General features: G+C 36.8%; 1 protein-coding gene and 1 pseudogene across 1 annotated transcript in view; one reads left to right on the top strand and one right to left on the bottom strand.

The window, feature by feature from the left end:
* SEC23IP (SEC23 interacting protein) overlaps positions 1 to 11353 on the top strand; it is a 36076-nt gene that overhangs the window by 10120 nt on the left and 14603 nt on the right. The window contains exons 6-13 of the mRNA XM_023530073.1: positions 996 to 1116; positions 2241 to 2330; positions 3171 to 3312; positions 5175 to 5383; positions 5753 to 5871; positions 6159 to 6311; positions 7637 to 7776; positions 9898 to 10018. Coding sequence (XP_023385841.1) covers positions 996 to 1116; positions 2241 to 2330; positions 3171 to 3312; positions 5175 to 5383; positions 5753 to 5871; positions 6159 to 6311; positions 7637 to 7776; positions 9898 to 10018 — 1095 coding nt within the window. The remainder of the gene's footprint in view (positions 1 to 995; positions 1117 to 2240; positions 2331 to 3170; positions 3313 to 5174; positions 5384 to 5752; positions 5872 to 6158; positions 6312 to 7636; positions 7777 to 9897; positions 10019 to 11353) is intronic.
* Positions 9218 to 9333, bottom strand: LOC111739107 (annotated as a pseudogene).

The raw sequence follows: 11353 nt of genomic DNA, 5'->3' as shown, positions 1-11353 counted from the left end.
TTTTTTTTTTTTTTTTTTTTAAGATATTGATTAGTGGTGTTCACATTCTTTCATTTACCATCCTTAATCTCTCTGAGCTCCAAGTTCCTCACCTGGAAGATTTACCTTCCAGGGCCATATTTTGGATGGAGTGAGGTAATTTGTGCAAAAGCATTTAGCATAGTGCTTGGTACACAGTAGTTTCTCAGAACATAGGCTATTTATTTATTATAGAAAAGTATAAAAACGAAAATAACCTATATTCTAACTTACCTCTATAGCTTTTGTTGATACTGAAGTAAAAAAATAAAACATTTATATGTCAAGAAAATGTAAACAGTATAAAAAGGTATCAAAGGAAAAATAAAGGCTTCTTACCTCTGCATTTCCCCAGTGTCTCCTGTTGATGGTAACTCTTATCCTTCTGATTTTTTAACCTTTTGTGTACAAATATTTTGCATACCATTCATTTTTTTTGAAAGAAAAATTTTCATAGGACATCAGGTTTGATTTAATTATTTAATACAGTTGATTTAACAATATACGTCTTCCTAAAAAGTGGTGGGAAAATTAGTTTTTGGCACTGAAAATGAATTTGTGAATAGACTCCTCTATTGTAGGTAACTTTACTTGATTTCTTATGTGTAAACTTAAGTGTTTATGTTACATTTCTTTTTTTTTTTTTAGGTTAAGTGATTTTTAATTTTATTATTTTAAGTATACAGTACATTGGTTATATGTTACGTTTCTAATTCAAGGTATACAACTTCTGATTTAGTCGTATTATTTTTCAACTTAAGTATTGGAAATACTGGTTTTGATTTGCTTAGTTTCAATGGTTAATGAACACTAGCAGGACTGTTACAGAATTGGTTTTGGGGGAAACAGTACTCGTACTGGATTTGTAAATTATCCGTACTCTGAAGTCGTTTATTATGTACTGAAATACATTGTTTCACCTGCAGTTGAATGAACTTGCTAGTGAGCTCTCATTATCCCTCTGTTGCATCTTGAAGGTTATTGTTCAGTTCCAGCCTTCATCAGTGCCGGATGAATGGGGGACCACACAAGATGGACAGACAAGGCCCAGGGTTGTGAAGCGTGGAATCGATGATAACCTTGATGAGATTCCTGATGGTGTGTATTATTTGTTAGGACCAAGATAATTTCTAGACTTCTCTATTTTAGCATCATTCTTTAGACTGATGAGAAAAAGAAAGTTATATGGATGACCTGCCATAACATTCAGAAATCAGCCAGACTGGCACATATCTTTTTAAAAATTTATTTTTTGTCTGTTTATTTTTTACTTTAGAATTCTGTGAAGGTATACACACCATGTAATATAGATTCTAAAATACGTAGTCTAAAGAAACACTGTGCTGGTCAAAATTAGGCTTTTGGGCTTGTTTTGTCATATCTCAACTAGTATGTATTACTTTAGTACAGGAGTGGCAAACTTTTTCTGAAAAGGCCAATTAATAAATATTTTAGGCTTTGCAGGCCATGTGGGCCTTATTGCATCTACACAGCTCTGCCACTGTAGTGTGAGAGCATCTGCAGACAGTAGATAAACAAATGGGCATAGCTGTGTTTCAATAAAACTGTTTATAAAAACAGGCAGTGTGCAGGGATTGGTGCATGAGCTGTGGTTTGCTAACCCTTGCTCCAGTGTTTGTGCTTTGGTTTCTCCTATTACACCATTTAAAATAGGATTTTACTTGGACAATTACGTACTTCATATTTGTTTTATTGTCTTACAAAATTACAAAATGAATGTACTCATGAATCCGAATGAAATAATCAGAGTAAAATAGTAGATTTAACTTGGAGATGTTCCTATATGTGGTATGTATGAATCCAACAAATCAAGGAGAAGAATTTGGAGGAAAGGTTTTAAAGTTTTATATTGACAAATTACTTCTCCACGTGGGGTTTAGTGCCCTGGCGAGTTCTGAAGATATCACAAGGTTTTGGAGCCTCAGTAGATACAAAACTGCTGGACATCAGATGTTCATAGCCTCTGAGATCAGAGACGGCCTGCTTCCCCCAGTCCTTGGTCTGGCTCACGTTCTATTCCAGGACGGACTTTGAGTTCTCTTCTAATTTGGTAGAAGGTAACGAGGCTCATTAGGTTAGAAAGGTCACGAATTTCTTTGGCAAGTTCGCGATGACAAAAAGGATATCTAGAATGCTGCCATTTAATTAAGAAAACCCAAACAACTTTCCAGCTTGTAGTTATTCGTGTATTTCTTTCATAGGGGAGATGCCTCAAGTTGACCATTTGGTGTTCATGGTACATGGCATTGGACCTGTGTGTGACTTGCGCTTTAGAAGCATTATTGAATGTGGTAAGTGTTAGTCATTTTATTTTATGGAGTGATTGGAGAGCTTTTGGAAGGACTTTTTAAATGTTCATTTTTTTAAAGATAGCTTTTAGGTGTATACTACTGGCTGAGGGACTATAAGGGGAAATTTAAATGATCACTGGGTATTATTAATTTGTACTTGATTTGTTCTTATGACATGTATAACTCATGAAATTCTAGACTGCAAAGAATTAGATGGGATCTTGGAAATAATTTAGTCTTTCTGACAGCCTCTGCCTGAGCACTTCCAGCAACTAGGAACACCTACATATATTGAACTGATTTATAGTGAACTGGTTGTGAGAAGTTATTTAATGGAAGTATGAATCTGCCTGGTTTACATAAATTTTTGAAGTTTATGTCTGTATAATAGTTCATATTTACTGACTACTCGGTATGTGCCAAGTATCTTGCATGTATTGTATTATTTAACCCTTAAAACCTTGAAGTGTAGGTGCCATTATTGTCATCCCCACTATTGGGCGAGAAACTGAGGTCCAGAGACTAAGTTAAGCTGCCCCGTATCACTGAGGTCCGTGGGTTTTGGAGCAGGTAGTTTGATTCCAGAGTCTGCGCCCACAGTGCGTGCTGCCTGCATGTGGTAGTTCAACGTTTTTCAGTCATTTATATGTTTCTCTAAAATAATGAAAAATTTAAAGAATTTTCTAAACATTAAGTTTATTATTTTGGGGCTAAATCCTTATTTTTTTTCTTGAAAAGTTTGTGTTGTAAAAATCCTGGCATAGTTGAGGTAATTGCTAACTACCTATCAAACTAGGACAATTTAATTAATTTGTTGTTTTTCCTGATTTTTTTTTTAAGTGGATGATTTTAGGGTGGTTTCTCTCAAATTGCTCCAGACCCATTTCAAGAAATCTTTAGACGATCAGAAAATAAGCAGAGTGGAGTTCCTTCCGGTTCACTGGCATAGTTCCCTGGGTGGGGATGCCACTGGTGTCGACAGGTTTGTGGATTTTGATAATCTGTTTTTCAGATTAGTCCAACTTAGATTTAAAATTTAGACTATAAAGTAGTTTATTATGACTCAACAAATGTATTTAAATTTTTAAAAATATTTCAGTTACAGTTGACATATAATATTAGTTTCAGGTTTACAGCATAGTGATTAGACATTTATATTCTTACGAAGTGCTCACCATGATAAATCTAGTACCCACCAGGCATCATATGTGGTTATTACAATATTATTGGCTATATTCCCTGTGCTGTTCTTTACATCCCCATGGCTGTTTCTATAACTGGCAATTCATACATCTTAATCCCTTCCCCTTTTTTCACCCATCCCTCCAATCCCCCTTTCATCTGGCAACCATCAAAATATTCTTAGTATCTATGAGTTTGTTTTTATTTTGTTTATTTTTTAGATTCCGCATATAAGCGAAATCTTATAGTATTTGTCTTTTTTTGTCTGATTTATTTCACTTAGCGTAATACTCTCTAGGTCAACTCATGTTGTCACAAATAGCAAGATTTCATTTTTTTTTTTTTATGGCTGAGTAATATTCCACTTAGATATGTACCACGTCGTCTTTATCCATTCATCTTTGATGGAAACTTTCGTTACTTTTATATCTTGGCTGTTGGACAAATGTATTTTTTAATTTTAATTTTATACCTGTTCTGACACATTAAATACTGGCTGTTAAGTTTTTATGCTGCTTTTCTGCGTGCGTGTGTGTGAGCACATGCACACATGTATGTATATATGTATTCCTGTTGTAAATGTTTAAGAGAATCTAGGAAATTTATGCTGGTTTTAAAATACTAATATACAGAGGTTTAGATAGAGGGCTGCCCGGTACATTGCGGGATGTTTAGCAGCATCCCTGTCCTCTACCCGCTAGATAACAGTAGCACATTCCTCCCCCTAAAGTGACAAGCAAAAATGTCTAGTCATCGTCAGATGTCCCCTGGGTGTAAAACCTCCCCTGGTTTAGATGATTGTTTCTCAGTGGAGACTCTTTTGGCAAGACAATTCTTTGTCATGTCAGCTTTGTAGGATGGTTAGTATCTGTAGTCTAAATACCACTAAATGCCCACAGCACTCACCAGGCAATGTGACAACTAAAAATGTCCCAACTCAATTTTGAATGCTCCCAACTGAGAACCACAGATTTTGGTAATTTTTTTTTGAAGTTTAGGTAATATTGATGCTGGGACACAGGGCTAATAACATCCGAATTTTAGTGAACGCCAAGTTTCAAGGCACATGGTTTAATAAAACTTCTCCTACAAACAGCATTCCCTCCATGCCGTGCCCTGTTATGAGGGTATTTTCTTTCCCTGTCCACGAATGTCCACGAACTCCGCTGTGGCCATCCTCATCAGGAAGAATTTTTATCCCATTAAGCCCCTTTCTTACTTCTCGCTACATGTCTGTTGTCCTTTCTACCCACGAGTTTGGTCTGGTATCTTGATTTCCAATAAATTGGAAGAATAGACTTTCTTCTTTAAAAATTAAAATATTTTCATAGGCCTTAATTTGTAATTCTTCAGAGAATCCAAAAGTCGTATTAGAGATACAGGCACAGTCAGCAGCTGTTTTGCTTTATTTTGATTTATTTGTAACTGTCTACAAAATCAAATCATAATTAGTCTGTGGGAGATTGTTTTTTTTTAATTTTTATGAGTTTATTTGAACCAAACTGATGACATGCCAGGAAGCAAGATCTCATATTCTCTGTGTGATGGTTTTTTACTCAATGTATTTTCAGGATTCAAAGTCTAAACTTTAAAAAAATACATAGATTTAAGGTGGCTACCAACTGAACATACTGTTTTTTTTTTTTTTTTTCTTTTGAACAGGAATATTAAGAAAATCACTTTACCAAGTATTGGTCGTTTTCGTCACTTTACCAATGAAACCTTGCTAGATATTTTATTTTACAATAGCCCCACCTACTGTCAGACCATTGTGGAAAAAGTGGGAATGGAGATAAACCGTCTGCACGCACTCTTTATGAGTCGGAACCCAGACTTCAAAGGAGGGGTCTCTGTTGCTGGTCACAGTTTAGGTAAAACTGTTAAACAGCCACATTTTAAACACAATTTTTGTTGCGTCATCACTGCTTTCTTTGTGGGTGACATTGTTAGTGCAAGATTGAGAATTGCACACTTTAAGTTTTATAAAAGGCAGAAACAAATGCTTTGAGTTTATATTTTACCTTTGCTATATCCACCTTTCATATTACCTAGGAATGCTTTATATTTTAATTTTTTCTGCTATTTGGTAAAACCAGGATCTTGATGATCAGATCTTGATTAATATCTAAGTTTTGTATAACTTCTGCCCAGGGAGTTTGAAAAAAAAAAAAGTAGAACGTATTTAGTGTTATAAAAAACACATAGTACATTAAAAAGCAAAATGCTAACTTCTCTTTTAGGTTCTTTAATATTGTTTGACATCCTGTCTAATCAGCAAGATTTGACTTTATCCAAGTCTTCTGAGGCTTTTGCTGTTGCTAATGGAGCTGTGAAACAGCCACATTTTCAGGAAAAGCAGGTATGGCCCAATTAACATTTAGATTTAGAGTTGGAGCTGAACAGTTTTCCAAAATCTCAACTGTTTCTGTATATCAGAATACACCAAGGTTTTCAAGTGTAACAATCACATAGCTCGTTGTTATGGGAGCATGAATGATTTGTTTCTATGCTTTTTCAGAATATGTAAAGCTTTGAGTGGCAAACTACTAAAAAGTGAACAGAATTGTTTAAGATTTTTTTGTGATCAGGAGAGTTTTTATGGGCGTTTTTCTGAGTTTTGTAATGTTCTCCAACTTCTTTTTAAAGATGTCTGAAGAGCCAAAGCTGATATTGGATGAGTCTTGTGACCTTGATGTTGAAAATGAAGAAGTCCTAACTTTGCAAGAAACTCTGGAAGCACTTAGCCTCTCTGAATATGTTAGCACTTTTGAAAAGGAAAAGATCGATATGGAATCTCTGGTACTGATGATAGTTCGATTTATTTTTGTTTAAAATTGTTTTTTCTGTGTATAAATCAAAAATTAAGAATGATTTTAACACTCTTACATCATAATACATTCTAGATAAAGCAGAGACTTAAATGTTTAAAAAATTGAATAACACAGGATAATTAAAAAAAAAAAATCTGGGAAGGTTTTTTTAAGTGTGACACAAAACCCAGAAGCCCTAAAAGAAAAAAATTGTGTAGCAAGAGACTCCATAAATAACATATAAAAGCCAATAATAGATTAAGAAGAATATTTGGAATACATATTACAGACAAGGGCTTATTTCCTTACTATTCAGAGCTTCTACAAGTTAACTATCCAAGTTAACACAGTGGGAAAATAGGAAAAGAGTAAGAACAAATGATGTACAAAAAAGAAAATAACAAATGGCTTCTTATATCAAAACTCCTAAGGGAAATGCAAATTAAAAGTGCAGTGAAATTATTTTTAACCTATCAGTTTGGCAAGAACAAAGAGTTTGATAATATACTGTGTGTCCAGGATGAGAGGCAACAGGCACTGTTACACATGGTTGTTAAGAGTGTAAATTGGTACTACCTCTCTGGACGGCAGTTTGGCAGTATCTTTTATAATAAAAAATATATACCCTTTGTTCCACTATATTCACTGCCAGGAGTATTTTCTGTAGAGATACACTCACACAAGAATATGTACAAGGATACTCACTGCCGCACTGTTTGTAACAGCAAAAACCTTAGAAACACCTTTCATGTCCACTAGTAGGGCACCAGTGAAGCCATTTATGGTGCATCTACATAATGGTGTACCCTGCAGCTGTTGAGTGAAGCAGTGTCAGAGACACTGGTGTGTAATGATCTCTTAGATACATTATGTGAAAAGACCAAAGTTCACTCCTGTTTTCATAGGAGGACGGACACACACACACACACACACACACGGATGCTGTGTATACAGAAGATATCTCTCTCTGGAAGGAGAGCAAATTGCCAGGAGTTGCTGCTGAGAGAGCCGGGTGGTTGGGACAGGAGTGGAGGGGAGAGCCTTCATCACGGCAGATTTTGAATTTTGTACAATGTGCATATATTTTCTGTTAAAAAGTTAATGAAATGGTTTGGTGTGGAGGCCTAAGATTTTACAGCCTAAATTACTTTATGATTTAAAAACAAATAACAATAACTTCTAAAATAATTGACTAGATCTTAGATTGCTTTAGATGATATGGTTTTTTTATAATTTCCTTTTTTCTGTTTTAGTTCATCTGTCACTCAGCTGATTAATTGATTAATTAATGTGCTTGTTTGTTTTTTTTTAAAGCTTATGTGTACTGTTGACGACTTGAAGGAAATGGGAATACCCCTGGGACCCAGAAAGAAGATAGCTAACTTCGTAAAACATAAAGCAGTCAAACTGGTAACGATCATCTCTGCCTCAAAAGAAAACCAAACTCATCTGTGACTAGCCTGTTAGCCTGTTTACATTTTGGAAATTTTTAATGCCATCATGGTTAGGGCAGCTAGTGTGCTCCCTGCCCCAGGACACAGCAGTGGAGTTGATGGAAGCCCAGTCTTGGGAGTCAGCCAGAACTGGAATTAAATTTTAGTTAGGGCAACTGACCATCCGGTTTCTCAGGACTGAGAAAATTCTCAAGATGAAGAACTTTCAGTTTTAAAATGGGAATTTTCCATTGCAAAATCTAGGTAAATCCTGGACAAATAGATGAGTCAGTCACCCTAATTTCCAGTTCATACCCTTGTTAACTACATATTCATGAACAATTTGCTGAACTTTTCTGATGCTTGGTTTCCTTCATTTCTAAAATGGGAGTGATAATAGCTTTCTTATAGGATTGGAGTGAAGATGAAGTAATTCATTTGAAAATTAGCACCTAATAAATGTTAGCTCATTTTCTCTCTTCCCAGTCCTTCTCACCTTCTAAAGAACACGCACAAATCTCATTAACTAATAACCAAAAAACAAAAATTCTTTACAAAACAAAGTAACAACAGCAATAACTAAAAAGCATTTAAAAAGAAATAAAACATTTGGGAAAAACTCCCTTTTATTTAATTTTCATTTATTAAGTTAATTTTACAAAGATTTTAAAAAATAATTAGAAAAATTAGGTAGCACTTAGGGTGGCTCTTTTTTTTGTCATTAACGTGGTCTTCGTTGACCCATCTCTGACCTTCTGCGATTCTGGTTTGCGTTACTTCTTTGGAACTTAACCAGCCGATTTCTTTATACATAGTTTGACTATAGTCGTAGATCTGAGTGTTGTGATTAGCTTAAGCAATGGAGTTATTCGACATTTTATAAATGTATCTTTTCGGTGAGGCACTGTGCTCAATTCTTAGGATTTGGAGATGAACTGAGGGTTTTGTGTCTAGTTAGAGGGAGAGATTTGACCACAGGTGGTGACACATGAGTCTTATAACAGAGTGCTGTCCACTCTGTCAGCGCCAGATGAGGGTGGCAGTCTGGCCTGGGGAGAAGGGGTTGGGGCTGGTAAGAGAAGACGTCCCGCGGGGACAGGGTCAGGGGAAGTGGCCTTCCCGCGTGGGCGCATGTTTTGCAGCTGGACCAGCAGGTGAGCTGAGAGTATGGCAGGGCAGAGGTCCTGAAGGCCCACGTGGCAGCTGTGGAAGTTTGCATTTTCTCTTGTAAGGGAGTGACTCTCAGACATCTCATGGCCATGAAAGTCATGGTGCTTTTAAACATCATGAAATGCTGACCATTTTAATTCTGTCACAAAGTATGATTTAGCAGTAAATCATCTGTTTAAAGTTTTAACTTTAGGAATTTAAAAATTTAAAGATACGTTTTATAAACCATATTATACACTTTTGACCATGAGCAGATATGTCTATAATAAATGAATTTTTTTTTTTTTTTTAATGCCTACTGCACCTAGTCTTAGGTGGTCTCCCATCCAAGTACTAACCGGGCCCGACCCTGCTCAGCTTCCGAGATCAGATGGGATCGGGCATGTTTAGGGTGGCATGGCCATAGATAAATGAACTTTTGAACATATTGGCTCTTTCCTGGTTTTTCCATTAACATTTACTTTCTTTTGCTATTGGCTAGGGCCTACTGGCTCAGTGGAGTACCAAAAGGAAAAGAAATAATTGGAGCAAATCTTATTTGTTATCAACTTGATTTTTTTAAATTAAAACCATTTACTTAGTGTGTGGATGGGCCGCAGTTTCGTTGTGGCGGTAGTGACTGCCTGGTTTGGTTTATAAAGGGACATTGTTGGCGAGCCACCGCTGTGGGGCGGCAGGGCCGCAGGGGCAGGTCTGTGATGGAGTCTGCGTTCTCTGGAGCTCACTGGGTGACGGTGTGGAGGTGGAAGGGCCTGAAGTAGGCGGCAGTGACTCCGCAAGAGAAGATGGGGAATAAGAGGAAATTGGAAAGAAGGGTGAAACTCAAAGGCATTTTAGACGCGGAGCAGTGTTTTTGAGAGTCGATTGGCGTGATGAAGGGATGATGGAGGTTAAGAGTTGTGAAAGAGGTTACTAGTTTTGGCGGTTAAGTTTCATCTCATTTTTCCTGTGTATAGAATCATATAATTGCAGTTTACAAGAGCGCTTCATCTCCCTTGAGCCTCACGGCAACTCCGTGAGGTGTTACACGCTCATGAGCATGGTGGTCAAACTGAAACCAGGACACAAGTGTGCGTACTCCACGTGCAAGCACGTTTGTCTCCATGTGCGCACCAGTGAAGCACAGGCCGGTAAAAACCAAAAAAGAGAAACGAGAAGCTGTGTTTTCAGGCCCTGCATCATGTCCTTGATTTTATTCTGCAATAAAAGGAAAAAAAAATCTAGAAAAGTATTGTTCTTGAAAATTTTCTGGAAGAAGCCTGGTTTATATACTGTTGTTGCTTGGATTATAAATTATGGCATTATAAGAATATTTTGAAAGGAGTGAAAATCTATAAAGTGATCTTATTTTTGAAATTCAAAAATAATTGCCTCTGAGTGAACCATGACATTTTCTCAGCTGTGTTGCCATTGATCGCTCTACATTTTTCATAGATAACAAGGTACTGCCAGATCAATAATAGGATAATATGGTGTGTCCTATTGATTTAATGCAACTGACATAATGGGACCAAAATTAGCCAATTATTTTGTAATGATGAGATCAAGTATTTGTTGTCTGAGAGCTGCCCCCGCCCCCTTTTCTAAACCATCTTGGTGATTTTCATTTGAAAAGGAATAGTTTTTAGTGTTGGGAATATTGATAGTCAAGTATGTGTATGTTGGTTCACTTTGTTTTAAAATTACCGCACGTGTCTAGGGGAAACAAAACAGTTTGCAATAGAACACTTTATGTTCTATATAGATAGCTCTCAGCAGTTTCATATGTTAAGTTCTCTGAATACAACGGGACGTACTTCTGAGTGAGAAAGCACATTTACACTGAAGAGTTCCGAACATGTTCTTCATTTTTGGGTTTAGGTTTAATCTTGTGCTGCCCCCAAAGAGCAGAGGTAACCAAACCCTCCAGAATGTCAAGGGTGGAGTCAGTTCCACGCTGGCTGGCAGAGAGTTTCCTTTTTTTTCTATACTGCCTGTTAAATGAACTGATTGGACTTGCTTCCTGATTTCCTAGTATTTGGAATTCATTAATAGATAAGACCGATTTGGCCAGCTGCTTTGTCTAGGCCCTGTCGATAGCTGTTTAAACTGGACTTACGCAGTCATTCAAGCCTGGGGAGCGAGGGTCACTTGGAACACTTGCTTGTGGGAAGTGGACATCTCCACCCATGACAGCCGTTCACATCCCCTGACATTTGGCTGCTGTATCAGGGTGTGGTCACAAACTAATGTGAGTGGGTTTCATGTTTTTACAGAGATGTCCTGTTGTGTGGATGCTCCCAAAGCTTTTCCTGACTTATTTATGAAATGCATAGATCTTAAGTGTTTGGAGCAGTTTTGACAACTTTTTGTAATTGTCAAAACTTACTTTTGTTTAGATGTATTCACCACCAAAACAGGAAATAAAAGCCACTCAGGTGGTTCCCTC

Source organism: Pteropus vampyrus, unplaced genomic scaffold (genome assembly GCF_000151845.1).
Source record: "Pteropus vampyrus isolate Shadow unplaced genomic scaffold, Pvam_2.0 Scaffold46, whole genome shotgun sequence".
Lineage (NCBI taxonomy): Eukaryota > Metazoa > Chordata > Mammalia > Chiroptera > Pteropodidae > Pteropus > Pteropus vampyrus.
This window is presented reverse-complemented; position numbering and strand designations above follow the sequence as displayed.